General features: G+C 29.9%; 3 protein-coding genes across 4 annotated transcripts in view; 1 reads left to right on the top strand and 2 right to left on the bottom strand.

Moving 5' to 3' along the window:
- Positions 1-26,821, top strand: part of LOC141529515 (patj homolog) — a 769,735-nt gene that overhangs the window by 149,044 nt on the left and 593,870 nt on the right. The window lies entirely within an intron of this gene.
- LOC141529315 (uncharacterized) lies at positions 24,593-25,718 on the bottom strand. The gene is made up of 2 exons (XM_074245816.1): positions 25,540-25,718; positions 24,593-25,470 (listed from the first exon to the last, which is right to left on the bottom strand). Exons 1-2 carry the CDS (start codon positions 25,547-25,549, stop codon positions 24,593-24,595), a joined length of 888 nt encoding a protein of 295 aa, XP_074101917.1. The 5' UTR covers positions 25,550-25,718.
- On the bottom strand, positions 25,750-26,769 carry LOC141529530 (uncharacterized). Its single transcript, XM_074246114.1, has 3 exons — positions 26,454-26,769; positions 25,927-26,378; positions 25,750-25,858 (listed from the first exon to the last, which is right to left on the bottom strand). Exons 1-2 carry the CDS (start codon positions 26,764-26,766, stop codon positions 25,927-25,929), a joined length of 765 nt encoding a protein of 254 aa, XP_074102215.1. The 5' UTR covers positions 26,767-26,769; the 3' UTR covers positions 25,750-25,858.

The raw sequence follows: 26,821 nt of genomic DNA, 5'->3' as shown, positions 1-26,821 counted from the left end.
AGTCAGTTATAATTGTTAGTTTTTGCATTGTGTACTATCGTTTTTTAAAAACAACTACCAAATATAAAATACCAGGTTTAAAATGCCAAAGGGAGAAAAAGTTTCTGGCTATTCGCAAAAATATACCACTAAATGGGAAAAAGATCATGAAATGAAAGGCATGTATGAATTAATGTTATTATAATTATGATATGACACTGGAATCAACAGACGTTTAAGAATTATTAGATTTTTTTTATTAATTCAATTAGAACTAAAAAAATTTCTAAGATATTGCACTTAATTTTTTTTAATTTCTACATCTGGAATTTTTTAGATAATAATTTACTTGTTATAAAAATCTAAAAAATTGTTGAATGCCCATTGATTTTAGTATAATCTGACATAAGTAATTTTAATTGTCCAGGACTTTCGATAAAGCTCATAAGGAAGCTGTGCAGAAATTATTCAATAGAAATAAATAATTTAGGTAATGTGTATCTTCTGAATAAAATGGATTAAGTTTTTATATGCATGAAATAAAAATGGCATTGGTTTATTAATAATCTTATAGTTTTCTAATTTTTTTTCTTAACAAATATCATTATCTCAATGATGTCTCATCTGTGTGTGTGTGTTTTTTTTCACATGGCATCAATACACTTTAACGCTACTATAATCTCCAAAAATCGACTAAGACTTTGTTCATTATATCCTTTAATCACGATTTTTTTCGTTCATATTTGTATTTAAATAATTAGCACAAAACCGAATAAACTGATATTAGTATTTTTTGTACAGATTGGATTGGACCTGACCCTTCGGGAGTATCAGACTTAGCATACTGCAAGTATTGTCGCATATCTCTAAAATGTCATCGAAAAGGCTTAATCGATCATTCAAAAACCAACAAGCATCAAAATTGTGTTTTGAAAGAGAAGTCAGCGCTTACCACTAAAAAATTGGACTTAACCTTTAAACCAGTTGTTACTGAGAAAATAAAGGTTGCTGAACTGAAGATTGCCGCATTTATTTCTGATCATTGTTCGCTCAAAACCGTCGATCATAAGGTTAGCATGTTGCAGCAATTAGATCCACTGTCGGATACCTTGTCAAAATTGAAGCTTCACAGAACAAAATGTACTATGCTAATAAAAAATGTAATTGGCCCATGTATGCTGCAACAATTGATTAGAGAGATTGAAGATTCTCCGTACTCTATTATTATTGATGAGGGTACTGACGTTTCTACTCAAAAATCCCTGTGTATCATGGTTCGGTTTTTTTCAGTAAAAAAAAAAAAAAAAAAACAGATTGTGACAACGTTCTATCGACTAATTAAAGTCGTTGATTGTGATGCAATAACCATCCATGGCGCAATAAGATCACAGTTAGTCGCAGATAATTTGACCATTGAAAATATGGTTGGGATTGGTGTTGATGGTGCTAACGTTATGACCGGAAAAAATCTTTCTGTTACTGCTCTTTTTAAACGTGAGTTAAAAGACTTAATAATTATGATATGTGTGTGCCATTCGCTTCATCTATGCGCTGAGAATGCAGCTGCTACTTTACCTAGTAGACTTGAACATTTTGTTCGCGAAGCGCATAATTATTTTTCGAATAGTCCAAAGCGCTTAGAAAAATATAAAGACTTATATGAAACAACGAATGATAGTAGAATTTCTAAAAAAATTCAAGGCTTAAGTGGTACACGTTGGCTTGCAAGATGAGATGCGATTGATACCGTTCTAAATCAGTGGGAAGAACTCAAGACTTATTTTCTAATTAATGAAAAAGAATGCTATTCAGCATTAGTATTGTATGATACTATGTCACGTGCGCCGTATAAGGCTTTTCTGATTTTTTTAAGAACCGAGTTAAAACTAGTTACTCAATTAAATACTCTATTCCAGAGTGATAACGTTGAACCTACGAAATTATTCGAGGATTTGTTTATGATGTATAAAAGCTTACTCCAAAAAATGGTAGTACCTGCTCAACTACAAAAAATTAAGGATAGTGATTTAGTAACCTAGGACTTCTCACCTTACTTAATGCATAGCTCTTCGTTAAATTTCAGTCATGAATTCAGATGTGTAGCTGAATCCATTAATCTGACAGAGCTAGAAGACGTTAAAGATCAATGTAAAAACTTTTTGAGTGTTTTAGCAAATGAAATAAAAAAGCGTTTGCCTGACAATTTAGCGATACTAAAGATGATGATTGATCTTCATCCTAAAGTTGCTACATCTCAAGTTAAGCCGAGATTAAATACTGTTTTAAAGAACTTTGATAGAACTGCGTTGTTTGGTAACAAAGATGACATTGAATCCGAATGGGATAGGTTACAGAATAAATCATGGTCTAATCTTGATACTTCTGTTGGGTTTTACGCTGAAGTTTACGAAGATTGCGATGCTGCTGACTCAAAACTCAAACGTTTTGAAAATATTGCGAAGTTTGCGATAGCTCTACTAACTGTGCCTATATCGAATGCTAGTGTTGAACGTGCTTTTTCGATGCTGACATGCTGAAATTATTCAATGTTAAAATGTATGATTTCAAGGATTCGAATTTTCAAAATGAACAGGAAGCCGATAATTTGTTCTCTGTTTTGAATGACATCACAGATTTGTGATAAATATTCCAAAGACTAATTTTTTCGCACTTAATTATAATTTATGACTTTAATTAAAATATTTAAATGATTGTTATTTATATATTATTATATATATGATATATATGATTGTTATATAATTATTACTATATAAAGTTTATTTTTCTAGATTATTTTGATTTTTTTCCCATTAAACTTATTAATTTTTAAAGGAATGAGGAGATGCTGGTATGTAAATGACATAAATTATATAATAATTGAAATTATATTTCATAATGTGATGAAATTAAAAAAAATACTTAAAAATACTAAATAACTATTGTTATTAAATAATTATTTATTGTTTTTATTTATTTCTTTACTTATATTGTAATGAATAAATACTCAGTCTGTTATATCCTAAAATATCATAGGTATCGTTGTCGATGTATTACGTGGTAATTAATTTAAATTCAAATTACTTAACTCTACTTAAATATAATTATAAAATAAGTCTTTTATCTTGGAATCTCAAAAACCATTGCAACTCATAAATTTAGTTTAAACGCTCTCTCAAAACATACAATAAACAAAACCATTTACTAAAACTTCTCAGAAAACATAAAAAGTACTTGAATAGAATGCACACGTGTTACTTAACAACTAGATTTTTGTGAAAACTCATAAAAAGGAATACACGTGTTGAACATTTCTCAAGGGTTTTCCTAATTAAAATCATTTTAGCTAAATATTCTCAATAGGTCATAAATTACGAGATATAATAAATACAAAATAGAAAGCATAAAGCCTTAAAACAACCAACACTGGCACCATTTGTTAGATAAATAAACAATACTTTTAGAATATCTTATAATTATTAAATAATATTAATGTCTTAGTTTAACTAAAGAATAGTTTTTCATATGGATTAATAAACGAATGGTGATAGATTCATATTAATATTAATATGATGTACATATATATATATATATATATATATATATATATATATATATATATATATATTAGGGTGTTTTTTTTTTTGCGACTATTTTTTTTTTCGCTCCCATCCCGAAATTTTGTTGGAAATACACCCAAAAAAATTCCCTGAAAGTTTGAGCCTTTAATATTAATATTAAGTACTCCTACACAGCGTGTGAAGATTTCCCATTCGAAATATACGAGAACTTTCATTTTTTTTTTTAATTTCTATAGCTCAGTGGCATTTCATAGCATCGCTTTGACCATGGACGGGTTTTTTTCAGAATTGAATGCTCTACAAAAGTGTCCATTGTCGCGAAGTCGTAACTCATACTGGTGGGGTAGTACGGACCGCCAAACCGAATTTTTCATAGAATTCTTGTTTTTTCACTCATTATCTCATAAACAACAAGACCTACAGAAAAAATGTAAATGATAATTTTGTAGGAAATTCAATTCTCTACCACCAAATCACTAAGATCGATATTTTCTGAGATATTAGTCATTGAAGTTTACGTAGCATTGAATTTCCACAAAATGTTGAATCAAATCTTAAAAAATATTGATTTTTTTATTCGTATCATAATTATAATTAGTAATTACTTATTGATTAAGTTGCAAATTCAACGAAAAAAATTTTTAATTGTATTTTTCTGAAGTTTTTTTATTTTTAAATAAATTTCTCATTTAAATCACACCATAACATTTGAATTTATCATTTAATAATTCAATTTTAATGAAATTCCAGCTAAAAATATATTGTGTATGATCATTACGAAGAATATGGGATGTTTCTTTGTTGCTGTGTATTGTGATACTGATTAATTGCGGTTTATTTTTATTGCTCTAGTAGTACTACTGAGCTTTCACTTGACCTTGAATGCGTTCAACAAATTTCCCCTTTAATTGCAGCGCTTTCTTTGTTTTCGCGTACTAATCCCGCGGGAGTAAGAACAAAGCTTAGTGTGCATTGATCAGTGTGACGCCGTTGTATGTATACTTTATTAAATTTGAGGTTAGATCGACTTTAACAATCATTAAAATGAGTGAAAAAATTGGTAATAAAACTTGGAATTATTTAATTGGATTTGAAAGAAGCCAAATAAATAATAATAAGCTGCCTTCGTATCGTGACTTACTGAATTTGTTTATGTATAAACATCAGTCTTTAAAATTAACTATTCGAAATAGTGCTACTAGTGTTATTAACGATACTAATACTATTTGGGCTAGTTTCAAGATTCCAACTATACGTCCTCAGCAGTCTTGCGAAGTTGGAAAAATTTTATGCCGAATATATAAAAGTGAAGACACATCATAAGAGGGAAAAAAGATCGAAAGCACAAAAACAGAATGTTGAAAAGTTTAACCAAAAACTAGATAAATTGTTCGATATTTCCAATTCTACAATGGTTAAGAATTTGCCAAAAGAGCAGCAACAATTTCTGAATGAGTGTCAAAAGGAAAAAGCAATCTTCACTCGCCCGTTACTACTTTCTTGCCGGTGAAAACTTTTCAGAATAAATCTGATACTGAACAGGAGATAGCAAATGAAGATAATGAGAACAATACAGACGAATTTGGTTAGTTTCTTCTCACATACAACTATAAATTATCAAGCTCAACAATCAATCATTTTTTAATAATCGAAAACAATTTCTTATAATTTAGACTCATATTTTTCTACTTACTTGTAAAATTTAATTCGCATTAAAATTCTAATTTTCTTAACCTCATTTTCTGAAAATTGAATTCTATATAATTTTTCAATATTTTAAAATTTGTTTCTAGATTCATAACTTTTTTTTCTAATTATTAGTCTATCATTTTTGGTAAAATTTCTATCAAGTAAATCTGAATAAGTGAGATAAATCAAAATTCATTTAATTTAATCTAACGCGCCAAAAGAAGTATAACTTCAAAAAATTTGTTTTCGATTTTTTTGCTGTCGAAAATCCCCACGCTATTAAAAAATTGAAGTCACTGTAACCAATAAATTTAAAATACATATCATTTTATCTTATTTTTATTGGGTAAAATTGACGGAAACTCAATTCAAAGAATATCTTTGCTTCTGAATAACAGAAGCTGAATATAAAATTTGAAAAATGTTTTAATCGATTGGGTTTATTTATTTAATTCTGAAAAAATTGTTTTAGGCATGAAATTATCGCAACATTCGATGCCAGCAAGTTTTTGTAGTCTATCATCAAATTCCAGTGGGTTGAAACGAACATATTCTAATTTTGAGAATGAACTCCCTGTACCTCGTAAAAAGAAAAAAATCAATATTTTAACTCCAGAACTTGTATCAGCTTTAGATCGCACTGGAACTAGTGATAGAGATGCAATGTTTATCATTGCAGCTGTTATAGAAAGTCTGGGATTAGATATTGATAAATATAATCTGAGTTATTCTTCTATTCGCAATGCAAGTATTTCGAAGAGAGAAGAAATTGTCGATGCAATTAAAAAAGAAGAAATAGACGAATCTTGCGTATTTCATTGGGATGGAAAAATGCTACCTACAGGATAAGGAACATCAAAAGCAGAACGGCTCTCGATACACATTTCAGGAATAAGTGGCGAAAAATTTTTAGAAGCTCCGTTGCTTTCTGACGGCACAGGTATAAGTCAAGCTTCAGTCGTATTTCAGGCTCTGACGACACGCAATATTTGCGATAATATTAAAGGAATGTGTTTCGATACGATTACTTCAAACACAGGTAAATTGTCAGATTGTTAAATTACATTTTCAAACCTACGCTAGTCATAATAATTAAAGAATATAATAAGAAGTCTAAATTTTTGGGTGTTTTTCAACGAGCTGTAACTTCGAATAGAATGATTGTAGAGCAAAAACAAAAAAAAGCAAATAGTAGCTCTAAGTGTCTAGTTTTTAGATACGACCATGACAATTTTTTTATCACGTTTGAGTCGGGAGAAATGCTGAGGAAACTACAAGAAAAAAAATTTTCCAAATTTTTTCTTGTCTAAAAAAAGGTCTACGGGCTTCAAAAATGTTTTTCCATTCTTTCACTCAAAAACGCTTGCAAAAAATTTAATGTCCTTTTATTTGACAGAATTAGAAAGCCTTTTTAGTTCTTTTTAAAAAGAAAAAGTTAAAAAGAAAGTTCTTTTTAACTTTGATAATTAATAACTCTGGGAATAATGGTCGTATGAGAAATTGAAGGAGAGTTTTAAAAACTACACGATATTTTCTATGAGATTCAGAGAATGGCTTTTGACAAAAAAAAAATTTTTTTTTAATTGAAAATCCAAATCTCAATGAAAAAAAATTTTTTTTCTTAAGAATCTTTATTTTTTCGATCAAAAAGATTGATTTTTTTAGAAATTTGAAAAAAAAAAAACAAAAATTTCAAGAAAATAAATAAAAATTGAGAAATTGCTCACAATGACGATTTTTATGAAAACAAAAAATTTGAAGCTTCGGGACACTATGGAACAAAAAATCGCAGCACTTAAAATTTTCCAGGGATTTTAGGAGATACTTTAAGGTTAAAAAATTACCCATGAAATTTTTCGTTCATCCATTTTATCCAAAGTTATACCAAGTTATCCAAATATCTTTAATTATGCAAATTTTTGTCTTTTTTTCAGTCAAAATTTTCAATTCAGAAAAAATTTTCTCGTCAAAAACAATTCACTGTATCTCATAGAAAATATCGTGTAGTTTTCAAAACCCTTTTTGATTTCACATACGATCATTATTCCCAGAGTTATTGTTTATCAAAAGTAAAAAGAACTTTTTTGCTTTGATGACAATAACTCCGCGGCAAATCATCTCACAGGCTTTTTGATTCTGTCAAATAAACGGGCATTAAATTTTTTAAAAGAGCTTTTGAGTAAAAGAATGAAAAAACATTTTTGAAGCCCGTAGACCTTTTTTAGACAAGAAAAAAATTTGGAAAATTTTTTTTTATAGTTTCCTTAGGATTTCTTCAGACTTAAACGTGATAAAAATTGTCATGATCGTATCTGAAAACTAGACACTTAGAGCAACTATTTGCTTGTTTTCTGTTTTTGCTCTGCGATCATTTTATTCGGAGTTACAGCTCGTTGAAAAATACCCAAAAATTTAGAATTTTTTTGTCCCATAATTTTTGTGACTAGTGTATATTTTTATCAACCATTTCAATCAAAACAGATAATGTTTTTTTAAGGTGACACCAAAGGTGCTTGTCCTTTACTAGAGAAAAAATTGGTCGTGATTTATTATACCTTGCTTGTCGTCATCATACGTCAGAGTTGATGTTACGAAATGTAGCAGAGGTTGCTTGGCCAGCCACAAATGGTCCAAATGTACCTATTTTTAAACGATTTAGAGACAATTGGGATAACATTGATAAAGTAGTATATGAAATCGGTTCCAATGATGAACATATTACCGACATTTTGAACGACAAAAAAAAAAGACATTCTCGATTTTATTGACAATCAATTAAAGGTATGAATTAATTCAATTTTACATTAATAATTGTGTATTTAAATGATGAACTAGTTTTTGACACATTTTTGTGTGTATTAAGGACTTATAAGTTTTTAATTGATAAATTTCAAATATCTATTTGCTCGAATATTTTATAAAGTGTATTTTTTCATTAACTTTATTTACAAATTTAACTAATTACATTATCATTCACTATCAAAGAAGCCCATTGGTTGCTGATAATGATTACAGTTTTCTCACTTTTTTATTTTTCTTTCTTTTCATATTTTTCAATAAGAATCATCATCCAAGAGACGACTATAAAGAATTACTGGAACTAAGCAGTATCTTTTTAGGTGGTGGAGGTGATAAAGTTCAATTTAAAGCCCCTGGCGCTTGTCACCATGCAAGATAGCTTTCAAAAGCTATTTATTGTTTCAAGATATATTTATTTCGTAAGCAGTTTAAAGTACCAGCGAAAGAAACAGATGCTTTGCGAAAAATTTGTGTTTTTGTTGTATTATTTTACGTGAAAATATGGTTTACCGCTCCATATGCGATAAAAGCCCCAAACTCAGACTTACAATTAGTAAAAGATCTTATCGAACATCGACAAATTCATCCGGAAATCGCTAATGCAGCTCTTGAAAAATTATCTAAACATCTATGGTATTTGCATGAACAACTTGCTTGCTTGGCGCTGTTTGATAATACAGTATTACCAGAAGAAAAATTGAAAATTGCGAAAAAAAATTAATGGTATGCCCGTTGTAAAGCAATCGAATAAGCATTACTCAGAGCCTTACAAAACAATTACTTCACTCAGTGAAAAAAACATCAGTGATTTTGTGACACCAAATTCAGTTTTCATCTTTAAACAGTTTAACCTTTCATATGAATTTTTAAATTCTGAATTTCATACATGGGAATCAAATTTTGAGTACCAAAAATGTTCTGAAACATTCAAGAAGTTAAAAGTTGTAAATGATACTGCTGAGCGAGGAGTAGCTCTGACTCAAAGATTCAATGAAGCTTTCACCCGCACTGAAGATGAACGACAAAAAGTTTTTCAAACAGTACAGCATCACCGTTCGCAACAAACTGTGTACTAAATCAACTTACAGCATAAAGAAAATGGTGTAAAATATTTAATTTATCGTATTTGATCATACATGTAGTTGAGTTCAAAGTTACATAGACCTAATATCTTAGTAATTTATTTACAAATAAAAAAACTTCAGAAAAATACAATTAAAAATTTTTTTCGTTGAATTTGCAACTTAATCAATAAGTAATTACTAATTATAATTATGATACGAATAAAAAAATCAATATTTTTTAAGATTTGATTCAACATTTTGTGGAAATTCAATGCTACGTAAACTTCAATGACTAATATCTCAGAAAATATCGATCTTACATTTTTTCTGTATGTCTTGTTGTTTATGAGATAATGAGTGAAAAAACAAGAATTCTATGAAAAATTCGGTTTGGCGGTCCGTACTACCCCACCAGTATGAGTTACGACTTCGCGACAATGGACACTTTTGTAGAGCATTCAATTCTGAAAAAAACCCGTCCATGGTCAAAGCGATGCTATGAAATGCCACTGAGCTATAGAAATTAAAAAAAAATATGAAAGTTCTCGTATATTTCAAATGGGAAATCTTCACACGCTGTGTAGGAGTACTTAATATTAATATTAAGGGCTCAAACTTTCAGGGAATTTTTTTGGGTGTATTTCCAACAAAATTTCGGGATGGGAGCGAAAAAAAAAAATAGTCGCAAAAAAAAAAGCACCCTAATATATATATATATATATATATATATATATATATTAAGTGTATTGGTGTGAACCAGACAGGGAAGAAGTGAAACTGGAAAACTCGGATCTCAAACCGAGACTCTTTGTAACGACACTTCTCTCTGAGAGCTTAAACCGAGCACAAACTATACTCCAGTTTTCCTAAATAAATCAACCTTTAAAATATAAATCTAATTTGATGTTCAATATTAATTTAACATTTAATTTTCCTAATTAAATTGACTTGTTTTATTCTATTAATTAAATTTCAAGTGTCAACATTTCTTTAAATAATCCCGCATGACAATAATCACACTCTTTGTCCACAAGGAGGCAGTAAATTCAATCTAGTGACCTTCTGGGACATGACAGGTCCATCGTTGGGGAGTTTTGTTTAGAATTTAGTGGTTTTTGAAATTGCTTTAGGGGGAAAGTTTTCAAACAGTTGGCGACACTGCAACGTGACGTGCGGATAATAATTTAGCTCAACTTGTGAGTGCTCACCGAAAAGCAAAGGGACTCAAACCAAGGCGCTAGATCCACACTCCACACTATGCGGGCTCTCGCGTGTCTCTCGATTTTATTTTTACCAAAAACCATCAGGGCTCGTGTCCGATCACGAGGGCCTCTCAAGCCGCTTACGAAAATATACTAGTCCTACTCGCGACCGATATTACAGGGTACCACCCATGCTACAAAGGGCTATGATCTATTACCAATAATCAATATTATGCTTTTGCGTTTTCTTTGTTACCTGTCCCGATACCTTGGACTTTGGCATTAAATACTGATTTAATGGCAGTAACTGTATAAACAATGAAATAATAAAATTATGAATAGTCCAATACAATTTCCTGGAACAAATGTCAAATTAATACTTAAGAATTAATAACAATAATATGTGAATTCTGAAATGTAAGTGATAAAGAGTAAAATACAATAAATAAATTAGTCAAAATAATACAAGATAGTCAAACTCTAGAGACACACCGAGTGTGGATCTGTTGCCAACATTAGGCGCAGAGAGGGACGCACACAAGAATAAAATTCGTGTGAAATAGCTCTAAACGAAGATTATAGATGGCGCTAATAATAAAATGTCATTTACTGTTAAGCTCGTTGGCTTTTATGTCAACTAACATACTCATGTATGGCGTATGGTTTCGACGCTGCCGTTTTTTAACGAAATTATATTATTTTCCAATCGATTTATTTATATTTTATAGAAGTACATTTTATACATTTTCTACAATTCCATACAATTCCTACATTTTTTTATATGAATTACCGGTTTATGTGACATTGATTGATCTATTATTGATTATTAAAATTCTAAATGGATGTAGGAAAATTTTTGCAGGAAACTCCACTAAGCTCTGCCGAAGTCCGTGTGAATTATCTGCTGAAGGATAAACTTAGTATATAGTAAAATATAAATCGATGTCTGCTGATTTTTGATAAGGATTTACATGATGTCTGTGGTAGGATTTCTGAAAATTTGAGGCTATGAGCAGGTTAAAAAAAAAGTTTCTAGTATTCATTAACTATTTCTGACAAGAAGTCGTGTGGTTTTCTACATGGCTTTGTAGGATAGTGCTACGTATTGAGCTTCACGATGATGAATTTATCACAAGAAGTTTTTTTGATTTTTTTAGGAGTCCAAAAGGAAACTTCGTGAAATACTCTTTCAGATTTCCTGCGGAGTTGAGACTAGATGCTAGACTGAAAACCTTCCTCACTATTTATTGCCGGTTTTCGATAAAGATTTATTAAGTTTTTCACATCAGTTCACGAGTTATCATTTCATCGATTCGTTTGGGAAAGATTTCCTAAAGTTCTCAAGAAAATCCGAAAGAATTTCGTATGAAATTCTGAGGAACTCTGTAGAAACCCTTCAGATCTTAAGTTGTAAGGTCGACACAGTAAACTTCGTACCATTTCTAGTCGGTTTTCGTTAAAAATCTACATGGCTTTTCATACAAATTCGTAAATTAATCGTACCCTGATAAATTTATAGTGGATATTTTTATAAATATTTCGAAAAATGAGTTGCAGAATAAATTGTGTGGCGTTATGTAGTTGATCATCATAGTTCAAATTTGTAAAGCTTTATTGCAGTATAATAACAGTACAATTAAGTAAAAACAAAATTGAAACATAAGAATTAGAATTTTTTGTTCAACCCATTGTCTAACGAGTGATTTTTAAAATACTGACTTTTACAATTTTTCAAACTCATGTTTTTCACTTAAAATTATTTTATTTTGTAATAAAATATCTTTTAATAACCGCTAATTTTGTTGAAAACTAAAATTATTTCCATCTGGTAATCGAAAAGAAGAGTCGAAGTCAGTGCTTAAAAGTTCGAAACTCAGATAATGGTATAAAACTTAATTTTTTTTGCATAATTTTCTCTGTTTGAAAATAATTATGATTAATAACGAAGGTCAAACGATTAAAAGAAATATATTTATACGAATTATTCGTATCTTAAGAAATATTTTTAGCTTGTAAAAGAGTCAGTTTAAATTTTTCAAAGCATTGAACTTTTTCGCAACTTCACAGAAAAATGCAACATTGAAAGAATCAAAATAAAATAAGAATAATATTATACGGCAAAAAATTAAATCAATTGAATCATAATTTGTTACTCAGCACCATTACTATTGTCCTTAAGACTGTCATGAATGGTGCAAAGCATTTTTCCAACACATTTTTGGTACTCTGATGGTGTTAACTCTCTTCCTTCTGCGGTATGAGCTGTCACGTATTCTATTGAAAAAAAAAAAAAAAAAAAAATTAAATTAGCTGTTGTCAACCAATTGTAATTTAATTATATAATCTAAGTAATTAATGTGCTATAAAGACATTCTTCGCAAAATTGAGCACTTTCAAGCTCGACTTTTTTCGATTTGGGTAAAGATGTGTCTATTTACACGCAAAAAATCCTGATAAATCCACGCAGCGGAAATATAAGGGCTTTTACATTCACGCAGCGTAGATTTATCAGAACTTTCTTACGTATGACCGATGGTTATCTTAATAGTCATTTTGTCAAATAGCCATTCAAACTTTTTTAAAAATTAACTTATCAATAAGTAAGATGCTGTTTAATTTGAAACTTTAGAATTTGTTTCTTCTCTACGATCTTACGTAAATTGTCTGATGACTATTTCATAAATAATTGTTTTATATGGCCTGATATGCGCATACATAATTTTTTGATAAGACCGTATTACCTTTCTTAAAAAAAAAAAGATTTAAAAAGAATCACTCCAGGCAACTGTATATCTATATATAGCAGTCAACTCAAATCTTTTTAGTCTTTTTAAATATTTTTTTTTCAATGAGGGTATTTCTGATATAGCTAAATATTACCTAATATGAAAATTTGTCATATTAGAAGATATATGGTTACCTACGGTTTGGTATATCCCGATGTGGTCTGATGTGTGCATAGATAATTTTTTGTATGGTTATAAAACGACATATCATAAATTTTTATGTGACTACATATGAGCATACCAGAAAATTTGTTCACGAGCATTCACCACCATAGCTCTACATCTATTTTATATGAGAAACTCACCAAAAACAGTTTCATAAACTGTGTCAGGTAATTGTTCTCGTCCTTTAGTTTCGGTAATAGTCATCTTTGCCAATTTTTCTTTACCCAAAACTAGCTTGAATATTTGCCGGGTCATTTCTCTAAGATTTTTACGATAAGTTTCTGTATATAAATCCAATTTGAAATGATTTATTATTATTTTCGATCCTTCAACCAATTCTACCTGTTAATTAAGATGTTTACTACATAGAATAAATTAAAAAATAGTCATGTTAAATGAATTAATATTAATTGCTGGCTGCCTTATTTCAAGATCTGTAGTTATAAAATTTTTAGACTTGATATTTTTTTAAATTTTATTTCTCTTTTAGCACGAATTTCATGTTTACTTTTATATTTATAATTATTTTATCAATATATTTTCTATAATTCCAAGCATTCGGTGTATTTTGAAAAAAGGCAATCATGATTTTTGTATAAAAGAAACGTTAAGTTTAATTAAGGGGGAACACCACTGACAATAAAAAAAAAGAGGTGATTTTCGGGAATTTTTTTGACAGGGAAAATAAAGGAATTTGGGATCGGATTTTTTTTATTTTATTAGGGGTATATTAAAGATTATTACCATGAATTTTTATTAAAAAATATTTAATTATTACAAAGTTATTAACAACCTCGTAGAGCACTAGAAAAAATTCCCCTTTCATGGTCGGTTCGATTACTCAAAAACGGATCATCTGAAAATAAGAACCCAGATGGCTTTTTAATCAGTAAGGATGTAGTTATTATCGCACGTACGGAATTTTTAAAATTTTTATTTTAAAGATTTTTTAGCCGGGTTAAAACCAAGAAAACAACAGTAAGAATAGTGAGAAAATTTTCCATCAGTTGTGATTTTTTTAAAAATATTTTTGTTTTTATTTTCAGATGATCCGTTTTTGAGTTATCGAACCGACCATGGAGGGGGAAACTTTTTCTAGTGCTCTACGAGATTGTTATTAATTTTGTAATAATTAAATATTTTTTAATAAAAATTGAGGGCAGTAATCTTTAATGTACCTTTTATAAAACAAAAAAAATCAACTCCCCAAGTTCCTTTATTTTCCCTGTCAAAAAAATTTCCGAAAATCACCTCTTTTTTTGGATCGTCACAGTGGTGTTCCCCCTTAATGAAGAATTTTATTTTGTTTCCGAATAAAAAATGAATTGTGGTACCGAAGAAAATAATAGGTGTAAAAATTCATAAGGAGTACAAAAGAAAATGTATCAGTTCTTTCAATTCGTAAAAGCCTCTAGCAGTATGTACAACTGTTTTTAAGGTATGCTTTCGGTGTCAAGAAAAATCAAAGGAATTAAAAATTAAAAAAAAAATATAAAACATAAAAAAAATAGAAGACAAAAAAAATAATCAAAATTAGAATTTACATGAATCTGTTAGACGAAAAAAAGGGAACAACCGCACCGGTATTAAAAACGCTCATGCTTGAGCTAGTTCAATTCTGGTGTTTACGAGTATTTAATCATTAACAATTTATAAAGATAGCAAAAGTGAATGAAAAAAAAACAACCACCTAAGCGCCCAAAACCGTTTGATAAATATATCGGCCGTTGGTATTCACTTCTGGTATCAAGGAAAATCGAATTGTTTGAAATTTGTGAAAGATGGCCAGCAAAATTGAAAAAAAAAAAAAAAGCGCCTAAGCTCGCAGGAAATTTTATAAACTGTTATAGTAGCCTATGTTGAGAATGGAACCACTTGAATAAAATTCGTTTTCATTATAACTAACATTTTTTATAAAAGTTAGAACTTTCATTTCTTTAACTTTATAATATTAAATGAAAGTTCTGATCTGAAAGTATTGAAAAAACCAATAAATATCTAAGTGTCTGAGATAATCAATCAAACATTAATGCACACCTCTCTTGGCTTTGGCGACTTCGATTTTTTGTGACTTTTATGTTTTTTTTTTTTTTTTTTTCATGATTTTCTCGATAAATTAAAAATTCTTTGAAGAGTCGCTTATCTGAAAATTAGACAAAATTTTGTAATTAACTATGTAACAGGTCCTATTTCTTGTAGTAAATGATAAATGATTATTTTAAATTAAAAAAAATTGTTGTAAAATAATAAAAAAATTTTCTCGAACTCTAGATAGTTGATATTTTGAATCAAACTTTTAAAAATCTAATTTTTATTGCTTACTAAAAGAAACTAGTGAGTAAATTGATCATATTACCATAACTAGAATTTTCACTGTTATCGCTTGAATCGAGTAATGATTTATCTGTCTCTTCGTCTGAACTATACTGTTTTTTTTTTCGATTTTTCTGATTTCTCTGTTCTGTCATTGGACTCAGATTCTTTATCAACAGCTTTTATTTTATTCGATTTCTTTGATATTTGATTGGATTTAAATTCATCATCGACAATAAGCTTTCGTTTTTTTTTTATTTTTTCTCTGTAAGTAAATCTATCATTGAAATCAAAGTAATTGTATAATTTCACGGCCACCTGCTATTTTTGGCATAAGATACAAAAATTAATATTTGGTAATAATTTTTAATTAAACTTGAAATTCTATTTTAGGATGGTGTTATGTCCGTAGGCGTTAAAAATGCGGTAGCGAAGTTACGGTGGAGGATCGGACTAACTTTTAAGAATACACATCGAGGGGTTTTTATTCTCGTTGTTAAATTATTTGTTGTGGGAGCTTTCGAGAGACGAAATACCACGCCTTTTGAAGAGACTGAAAATTTTTGTAGAGATTTGATTTTCTTAGATTTAATAGATTAATTTTCACTTACCTTTAGATGGCTTGTTCCTTACTGATCCGGGCCTCGAAGGGCAGCTGGAAGCTCTCTCGAGTCTGGATGTTGAATTTGAGGGCCAGGAATGGATGATTAAGGGCTGCTTTCTCAGTAAAGAACGACTCGAGATTCGTGTAGTTTGTTTTTATTAGAACAGCAGCAACCGGGATGTTACACTTTCACGATAATTTTATTTAGCACTTATGAACTAATTATTTAAATTTTACGCTTTAATTTTCGGTTAACGTCTTTCCAGTTTCCCGCAGGAAAAAGTGCGTAACTGACCGAATAATAATTAAACTTAATGGATTCGAACCGATGTAAATGCGGAGCAAATTAAACGGTTAATTCCTTATATTAACGAATTTATCTATTTTACGTCTGCCGGATGACCGAGACCCGCTTGAACTAAGTGCGGCGCAAATTAGAACAAAAGCCCTTATAGACGGCGGCCCGCTTTAACTAAGTGCAGTGCAAATTAATTAAAAGACCTGAATTTAGTTTTATCACGTTCGCCGTATTAACGGGGACCCGCTTGATCTAAGTGCCGTGCAAATTAAACCAAAAGCCTCTACGAACGTGGGCCAGTTAACACAGATACTTGAATTGAATTAGTTAAAAGACGTTGGGCGGTGGTTGCCGCCTCTTTTAAAAGTTCCCGCTGCTTAGCTTGCAGAAATCCCCATCGGTCAGTCGGCAGTCGCAACGATATTAATTTTAAGGTGGTTTTCGCGCATAGGTGGGTCTTCTAACTAAAGCGGGAATTTTAAATAAAAAGAAAAATTTTCGGGCGGACATAACAATGGGCTCACAATACAAATTGTAAAACCAAAAAAAAAAATGAAATTTGAATAGGTTGTGAAGTTTTTAACGTCATGTTTTAATAAACTTTAAAATAAATTGATTAATTACTAAAAAAAAAAATTAATGTTAATTTTATGTTGAGAAATCTGATGACCGTATTGTTAAACAATTATAAAGATAAAAATTGAATAATTTTATATAATTATAAATTAGTAATTTTCAAATCCAAAAATTAAAAATTTGGAAGATCAAAATTATTTAAGTATGTGTGTATGTTTGTATAATAAACTAAAAAAATAATTATTAATCTATCTTTATTTTTCATTGATTCATTTGCAGATAAATTAAAAAGCCTGTTCGAATCACTAGTGTTTTCGTCATTATGAATTTCGATCTTTGATGATGTTGCTGGGTCAGCAATATCTAATAAAATGAAGAAATAGATTAAGCAATTAATCCAGTGAAAAAATCGAGAAAAATTTAATAACCGTGCGAATATCACTGTAAATTTTTATAACACGTTTTAAAATAATAAATAACAATAAAAAATAAATTGTACGTTTGAGACAACTGGCTTCATTTTGACAATATTATGCTATATATGCTGAAAAAAGTATATACCAATAAAATGTAAAACTAAACAGAAATAAAAAAAGTTATTTCTTGAAAATTGACTATAAAAATGATCTGGAAACAAAAGTGTCGAAGAGAATTTTTTAAAGACTTAAATAACTTTATATAAGCTCTTATAACTTTCAATACCTACTCTTAAAATCAAAAAAGCATAAAAGGGCAATGCACCTTGATTAAAATTTTCAGTTTCGGGGATGCCGTCGAAGATAGATGGCTTATCCACAATTGCTACATCAATGGTAGATTCAATATTCTCTTTTTTACCTCGTTGCTTCCTTTTCTTTTCAGGTTTATTATTATCCGACGCTCCATTAGTACCCTGGCAGATCTAAAATACCGTAAAATTACGGTAGTGTACGGTAAAAATACGGTCGACATACCGTGTAGCCACTATAGATTAGAGTAGCATTTTACTCGCACAGTCGACATACGGTATTATAACCGTAAAACACCGTAACATACGGTAGAGAACGGTGAAAATACAGTACAATACGGTAAAATTGTGGTAGTGTACGGTACAATTACGGTAGCGTACGGTACAATTACGGTGGCGTAGGGTGAAAATACGGTAGAAAACGATGAAACAGATCTCAGTTACGGTAGAATATTGTGGAAACGATATGCTACCGTAGCAGATCCGAATGACCGTACTAGTACGATATTGTACGGTAACAAGATATAAATCTACCACAGATTTTATTGTTATTCCACTATATAATTGTTCTGGTAACATCACCGTAAATTACGGTAAATAACGGTAATTTACCGTATCTATATGGTAGAGTACCGCATTTGTACGGCACACTTACCGTAAAGTTTAAAGTTTTAACAAGCCTGAACAATAAATTTTAATTTTCAATGAATTTTAGAAAATTTCAGTCATATCAAACAATTTCATTTAATTTAATTTTGAAATTATTTTTTTATCGAAAAATATTACTCCAAATATTTTCAACACATGCTTGTGCCCTTTTTTGTGATTTTTGTTAAATTCACAATGAAAGATAGAAGACCTAATACGGTTCAATGGTAGAATGGTTAAATGATACAATAAATTGTCACGGGGCTCCTTCATTACCCGTTGAAGGTCCTCACCCTAGCCGCGGTTAGTTATCGACAGATCACAGAGCGCTGGGGTCTAGGAAGCTCGCGCAGTAGAAATAAAGTTTACATAAGTTCCGGGGCCTAGAAGATAAGTGTTCCGCGGGTGGGGATAATCCCACACGAGGGACGAGTGAAGTTGCCGAACGGAAAAGCGACATTGTGAAGCCGGAGCCCGAGCAACCAATACGAAATTAAAGCAACCAATAGAAATACCAGGTAAATATTAATATTCCTCGGAGATTCCTGTGGAATCTTCAGAGCGATTATTTTTAACTTGTAAAATTGATAATTACTGTTAGGCATTTAGCCAGCCTAATTATCCAATAAAAATGTTCTAACTATCCTAAATTTCCAGATAAAATATTGCTAAATATCCCGAGCTGCGACGCAGTGAACCCGAGTACCGAGAACACCGTGATTTTGGCGGACAAGGTTACCTCTATTAGAAGTCAACGAAAACAAAGAGAGCTGAATTCAAGTGAAGAAATCGTCAAAAAGTTCTCAGGTACAAAATAAAGTTTAACCTCGGAAAATTATTGCGTCGTCCCCGGAAACTCTAGGCACAGGCCAGGTTCTATCTTCCAATCACCCTACTTGATTAATTAATTAATTATTCGAATTTAATTAAAATATCTAAATTATAAATCGAGGTTAAAATTAATTAAATCAAAATTTGAACAAATAGAAAATATAATAAGTTGGAAGAATTTCAAAATAAAAAATAAAAGAGGTTAAATTTAGAATTAATATTATTATAAAATTGGTCAATTAAATTTAGATTAAAATTTTCAAATCAGAAATTTTGATATCGACAATTTTGAGTTAACTGTGTCATTTATATAAGCGATATTCTGTCGATTAAATTATTACAAATTAGAAATTAAAATAAAACTAAAGGAAACTAAAATTAGAAAATTGTCCAAGTTAGGTTAAAATTGACCAATAAAATTAACAAGTAAAAATGAATTAAAATTTAAATTAAAATGGAAAATTAAAATTAATAATTAAAATTTACTTTTGGGAAATAATCAAAAATTATAAAATAAAATTATCATAGACACAAATTCCTTAAATTAGAATATTAAAATTGTTAAATAGTAAATTAATTTATAAAACAAAATTACAAGAGAAAATTTATCGACAAAGGAATTAGAACGTATGAAATGATTCATAGCTTGTACATCAACATTGCAAGTGAGATAATTGTTAAACTATGAATCTCAAATTTTTTTTCACTTCGCTGAGCTATTTTTCAATGACCACAGAATGGATTCCTGTCGGTAGAACTAAATAATTGTTAATCCCCACATTGTTATTAACAATTTACGTCGGTGACAAATTAAAAAGTTAAATAAATCCTGTAAAAAAATATACCGAAAAAATTTAATGAAATAAAATTTATAAAAAAAAGAATTTTGACCTAAAAGGCACTTGTTGACTAGACTATTAGGCCTAGCACGCATTAAATTTATCAAGTTTTATCGCCTCGTTCCACTAGAGCGAGCGAATAAAAAATAATTACCTGATTGGAACTTTTTGCGGTGCGTTTAGTTCGATCGTTCGATCACAATGAATTTTACCAAAATTTGTTGGTTCGTTTCTTCTTCACTCTGTCTCTCCCACTCTCTCTATCTCGGCGCCAGCGCTACCACCTCGGGGACTTACTCATTAGCTTACAACTATTGGCGCGAGTATTTCGGAGCACAGCGCCCGGGGGAATCGGTCGATATTTAACTGGCACAGGTCGGAGACCCTCTCTGGATAAAGAAAGCCCCGTGTACTCCGTTACAAAGCGCATGACAATTTGATGAACTCAAGCACGAGAGCTAACTTTTAACCTCAATACTTATCATTTCGTACCTAAAAAATAGTCGCATTATATGTAAAAAATATAAAAAACAGTGACAAAATTTCTATACAAGCAACGTCACTATTTACAAAGTAAAATGGTAAATTTTAAACACTAAAACTAACGCTGTCAAGATAGCCAGTGATACATGTGTTTAATGATACTTCTAACAAATAAGTTTCTACAACGTTCGTATAGCGATGCGGTTAGGTTATAGCCTCGCGAGGGTTAGGTTCACTGTTCAAATCTCGGTTAGGACGTTTTTCTATATTTATTTATAAGGCAAGCGTAAAATTTAATTAAGATTAATGAATGTGAATGTGATATGAAACTTTATCTCTCCTCTACCTCCTTTAAAAAACTCTCAGCAACAGAAATCTAAAAATCAAAATAAAAATGAAATGAAAAAAAAACACATTATAAAAAAAACAAACAAAGAAAAAGTTTTTCATCAAATGTTTTTTTAATTGTTAATTTTTACTGATTTGTTTATTTATTTTGGTACATTCTGGTTGTAGTGTGTATTAATTTTGGTTTTATTTTGAGTCCATTCAGCTTTATTCTGATTCCGTTATATACACATTATGAGAATAGTATGTTTCCACTCAAGATACATTATGGATTTGATATGAATTTATTCTGAATATAGTATGTATCCACTCAAGCCGATGAAAAAAGATTTTATACAAATGTATATAAATTAGATATAGAAAATGGCCCGATCCAATCGTATACAATCGTACACAATTATATATAAATTGTATATAATCATATACAATTGTATATTATCCTATCTGATTGTATGCAATTAGATCGGGCCATTTTTTCTATCCAGTTTTATACAATTGTATATAATTTATGCATAAATTGATCCAATTGTATAAAATCATTTTAGGATTCAGCAAACTTAAAATTTTTTTAATTTAATTACAAGAAAACTACAAAAAGAGTATTTATTTGTAATTAATATGTATTTATTTTTACCAAAAATAAAAATTTCTCATGAGATACATATTAATAAAATTTATAACATTAATAACAAGTTATTTAGCTTAACTTCAAAATAATATTAATTTTTTTTAGTATTATCTTATCGTTATTAAATATTTCACATTAGTACTTAGTCTAATGGCTACAATAAAATATTTAGTTTCAATCAAATTTAAAGAATTAACTATGCTTTAATCAGCCTCACTTATTGAAATGATTGTCTCTTATATTATATTATTGCAATTACTAATTAAACAGTTAAGTAAGTAATACTTTTTATTACATGTAATAAAATATTTCTTTCACTTCAATGCAGTATAAAAATGTACGATGTTAACATTCCTCACAATACTGCGCCATTTCGGATATGTAAATGAAGCCCATTTACTAACGCGCATGCGCAATGAAATATCACGTGATTCTCGATTATATGTGTTGTGTTTTTATTTTGTGTGTGTATGTATAAGTAAATGTATTTATTAAAATATTTAGCCTGTTTATAACTATAAAATATACATTTTTTAATTGCTAAGATCACAGACTCATATTTATTTAATATTACCCGATGTGATTGTATATAAATGTATATATTTGTATACAATTATATAGAATTGTATATAATTATATACATTTGTATATTATCACATGGTGTTTTCGTATAAATTATGTATAGTTATATACAATTCTATATAATTGTATACAAATATATACATTTATATACAATTTCATTGTTCTTTTTTGAATTTTTATATAGAATTATATACAATTGTATATAACTGTATATAATTACATAAACATTTTATATAATTATGCATTACTTCTATCCAATTGTATATAATCCATATATAACTGTATACAGTTATATAAAATCTTTTTTCATCGGGAAGTTACATTCTGCATTCAGAATGTATTTACTATGGTTTTGATATGTATTCACTCTGGTTATGCTCTGGATACATAATGGACAAATGTTATAAACGCACTCTGGAAACATTCTGGAATCAGTCTGGTTACAGAGGGGTTCCAGACCGTTTACATAGTGGTTTCAGAATGATTTAAAAGCCGCGAGGGTAGTTTAATAGCTTTCACTGCAAAGTGAAATGATTAAAAATAAATTTTGGTATTATTTAGGTATGGAAATTTCACAAACATACTGAAAATGTTTACTTTGGGTGTGATTTGGGTATTTTTTTGAAATTTTACCAAAAATATTCTCTAATTCAGTGGATACTTTGGGTATTTTTTTAGTATAACTGAATTTGCTAGGGTTGGCAATTCAACATTTTCATTGTTAATATTTACCCCCACAACCCTCTGTGAGGTGAGATATCATAAAATTCGCTTATGGATTATTTATACATCTCTTACAGAAGATTTCTACTAAATTTAGAGTCGATAGGAGCTATGGTTTAAGACCGGGAATTTTTCATTATTAACGCTTTCTCAACCCTTTTGTGGGTGAAATTTCGTAAAATCCGTGCTTATTTGATCTCCACTTGGCAAAAGGAATATTCCGACCAAATTTCAAGTCTCTAGGTCCTATAGTTCCAGAAATATTATGATGAATGACTATATCTAAAGAAAATATCTTACACCCCCGCAAACCCTCAAATGGGTAAAATTTTGTAAGATTCGTTCTCAGCTTATCTTGCGATAACAAAAATAATGATTTCACCAAATTTCAAATTTGTAGAAACAATAGATGATACTTTTTTTAATAAGTTTAAAATTTTTCTTATTTTTAACCTTTCCGTAATCACTTTTATGGGTGAAATTTCATAAAACCTGTATTCAGATAATCTTACGAAAACAAAAAAAATAATTTCACCAATTTTCAAACCTGTAGAAGCTATATATTAATAGTTGAAAATTGTTTTCATTTTTAACCCCCCCCCCTTTTTTAACCCCCCACATTACCTTCTGGGCTGGAATATCATAAAATTAATTTTTAGTAAATTCAAACATCCCAAAAAAAATATTCTGGTCAAGCCTCAAAGTCCTATAAGCTACAGATTGGAAGATACGAATTTTTTTTTAATTTTTAATACCCCCGCAACCCCTCTTGCATTTGGAATTTAAAAAAAATTCGCTCTTTGCTGACCTCTACTCGGTGGAAGGAATATTTCTACCTAATTCCAAGTTTCTAGGTCTTATGGTTTCAGAGATATTGTGATGACTGACCATATATGTGGAAATCGTTTGTATACATATGGGGTATTCCATGCCAAATCGACCACTTTTGACCCCGACCCTTTTCGATTTGGCCGAAAGTTTTCCATCCTTTTCTACCCTATAAAAAACGGTTCTCAGAATTTTTTTGAATTTTTTTACCTAACTTCAAAAAAGTTATGAATTTTTCAAAAAAATGGCTTTTTTATTTTCAAATAGCCATAACTTTTTCAAAACTAAACATTTAGGTACCTTTTTTTTTTTTTAATTTTTGTTTTTAGATGTACTTTCCGATAAAAATATTAAAAAATTTTTGTAAGTCAATACATATGGAATTTTTCAGTTTTTGACAAAAATCAATGATTTTTCGAAGTTCGACATTTTTTTAATTTTTTTTTCTAAAATAAACTTTAATCAATTCCACAGTTATCCCTGTAGAACCCAGATTGGGCCGATTTCTCTTTCTATTTTTTTTATTCAATTGAAAAAATATTGTTAAATTTTCAAAAATGGAAAAAAAATTTTTTTTCATAAATTTTATTTATATAATGAGATAAATACAATTCAACGATTTCACGGCATTATATTCACAATTTAGAGGCTTCATCGATGACTGTAATTTGTAAGATCAATAATTGATGCAGCTAAAATTAATTACTTTTCTCTCTGTCGTTTAAATATTTTACAAATTCTGTGTTCATTCGAATTCGAAAAGTTTTTAACTAGTAAACAACCATTTTTGTCCGGAATTATACAATGTAGTTGTTGAGTTCCTGTAATCGGTTTCGTTTTCAAAAATCGATCATTTAAATCATTTACTGCTGTGTCATAATCTTCTTCTGGGGAAAACTTCACTATAATATTCGGCAAGTTATCCGGTGCAGAAGCCCATTCAAAAGTTCTTCTGGTGTCGTTATTTGTTTGTCTACCGCGAGTTGGAGACTTGCTCTCGCTGCAAGTCGTTTGAGAATACCACCGATTCCACCACACGGACCTTTCCCATGGGCAGTCGCAAAAAAATGCCATTCAGCAGGAATATCAAAATCATCTTCGTGGTAATATAAATTTACAAAGTTTTTAAATTGTTGAGGAGCTCCATCAGAAAAATAATAAATCTTGTTACAACGTTCAGGAAGACTTTTCACATAATCAGTTATTATTTCGATGAAAACATGAACAGCAACGGCATCATGTTTGTTAGAATCTGAGATAATTACTAAACTTTTGTGTTCAAGTTTGTTATTTACTGTATAATAAATAACGACTGGAAAAACTGTTGCCTGATTATTATTCCAGTGAAAACCAGCTGCCGCATTTTGTACTACGAAGGCATAATTTTCTGCAAAATCACAAATAATAACGTATTCGTTTGGTTTCAATGTTTCTTTCAATGTCTTCAAGAATTGGGGTTGCTCCTTAGCAATGAACGAATGAGGTAGAAGAATTTCTAACTCACTACAAAATTTTTCCACAAATTCTTCTGTAGGCTTAATAATAGTTTCTAAACTACTTCTCGGTTTTGATATCCAATATTTATATGTAATATTCTCGATTTCCCGGTCCTCAAAACATTTTAGTAAAATTTTACTCAACTCATCGACCCCAGGACAGTTTTTACATCCACCTAAATAACACTGAAAAGATGGATTTTCACATATAATCATGCTCAAGTAATCGCTGTAGTGTTTAATGGGCTTTTCTGTGTTCCTTGTCAAAGAATAAATATTTGCACCTAAAATAACAGTAATTTAGTAAACTTAAAATTCACGCATTTATAATTATTAATTAATTTGATAATTACCAAGCATCATTAACTTCACGTTTTGATGAATCGTACACACGCAGATGGTGTGTGTTCCACTTGCCCCTGCTAACACACAATGTTTTGGTCGCAAAGAAGCGAATTTTGAAAATCCAATTCTCTCAGTAGGATTTATTTCACAGAAACATTGGTATAATTCTTTTAAGTTAGACAGGATAAGTCTTTTTGGACGTGTATCTGATTACCATCATCACTTCGAATTGATACAAAGTCTTTCATACCGGGCATTTGAGCACTATACTCATCATCGTTGTAAAAATTTTCAACTTTTAATTTTACCTGATCAGTAATTGTCCTCCTATACAAAAATGTTGAGTAATTTAGTTTTTAAGTGTATTTAAAACATCGATTTTACGCTACCCATACCTAATTTCGATTCAGGTGTAGAAAGTAAACCCGTTTCTTCAACCAAATTTTTGCTACTCTTGACAAATGTCTTGATGTATTCATAGTTTCACAAATACGTCTCTCACTCCATTTTACAGGTAATAATGTTAAAATTTGTATTTTCAAAGACTTATCAGTTTCTTTATCGTTGAATTTATCATACAACATTTTAATTAGAGAGCGAAAATTTTCACCATCGTCATCAATCGATTCTTCATCTGAAGAAGAAAGCAAAACTTTTTTCAAGCTGTCGGATACCCGATTTATTTTATTGTTCAAAAATTGATTATCATTCAATTTCTTCGATGGAATCGGTGATTGATTTAACAAGTCTAATGCATGGTTTATTACGGGTAATTGAGTTGCAGCGCTAACTTGGGATCCTGAGCTTGATTGTGATGCTTTGGGTTCGCTATCAAATGACATGGAACCTTAAAAAATAATAGTGAAACATATAGCTACTAGAAATGTATTCAAGTAACGTATAAATAATTAAAAAAACTTACGGAATGATAAGGATAATGGGAGATCCATGGCAGTTGTATTACTATCATTATCAGCCTGATCATTGTTGTCATTATTGTCACTATAGTTGTCTTCACGGTCACTTACATCAGCACTAGGATCATTACGAGCATTTGTTTGTTGCTTCATTAACTCTGAAGCTTTTTTTCGACATGAACTGCATAATAAATAATTATCATCTAATCCTAACGTTACTTTCATAATATCAGTCGCCGGACGTAAACCAATTTTTTTAAAATGAGATTCCAACTCAAAAGGATTACAACACCGATCAAATACCTTTTTTGACGCCATAAAGACAAATTAAAAAAGCGCTTATAAACTAGAGAAATTATTTATTTATACAACA

This window comes from Cotesia typhae, unplaced genomic scaffold (genome assembly GCF_013202065.1).
Source record: "Cotesia typhae breed Kobodo isofemale line unplaced genomic scaffold, CoteBio_Ctyphae contig_48, whole genome shotgun sequence".
NCBI classification, from domain to species: Eukaryota; Metazoa; Arthropoda; class Insecta; order Hymenoptera; family Braconidae; genus Cotesia; species Cotesia typhae.
The sequence above is the reverse complement of the archived record's forward strand: the minus strand, read 5'-3'. Positions and strand labels throughout refer to the sequence as shown.

Bases quoted from the DNA above. Each gene is read 5' to 3' on its own strand.
- LOC141529530 (XM_074246114.1), bottom strand. From the start codon at position 26,766: ATGGCGTCAAAAAAGGTATTTGATCGGTGTTGTAATCCTTTTGAGTTG. The intron at 26,379-26,453 runs GTAAGTTTTTTT...TTATTTTTTAAG, and splicing joins CCCATTATCCTTATCATTCC to GTTCCATGTCATTTGATAGC.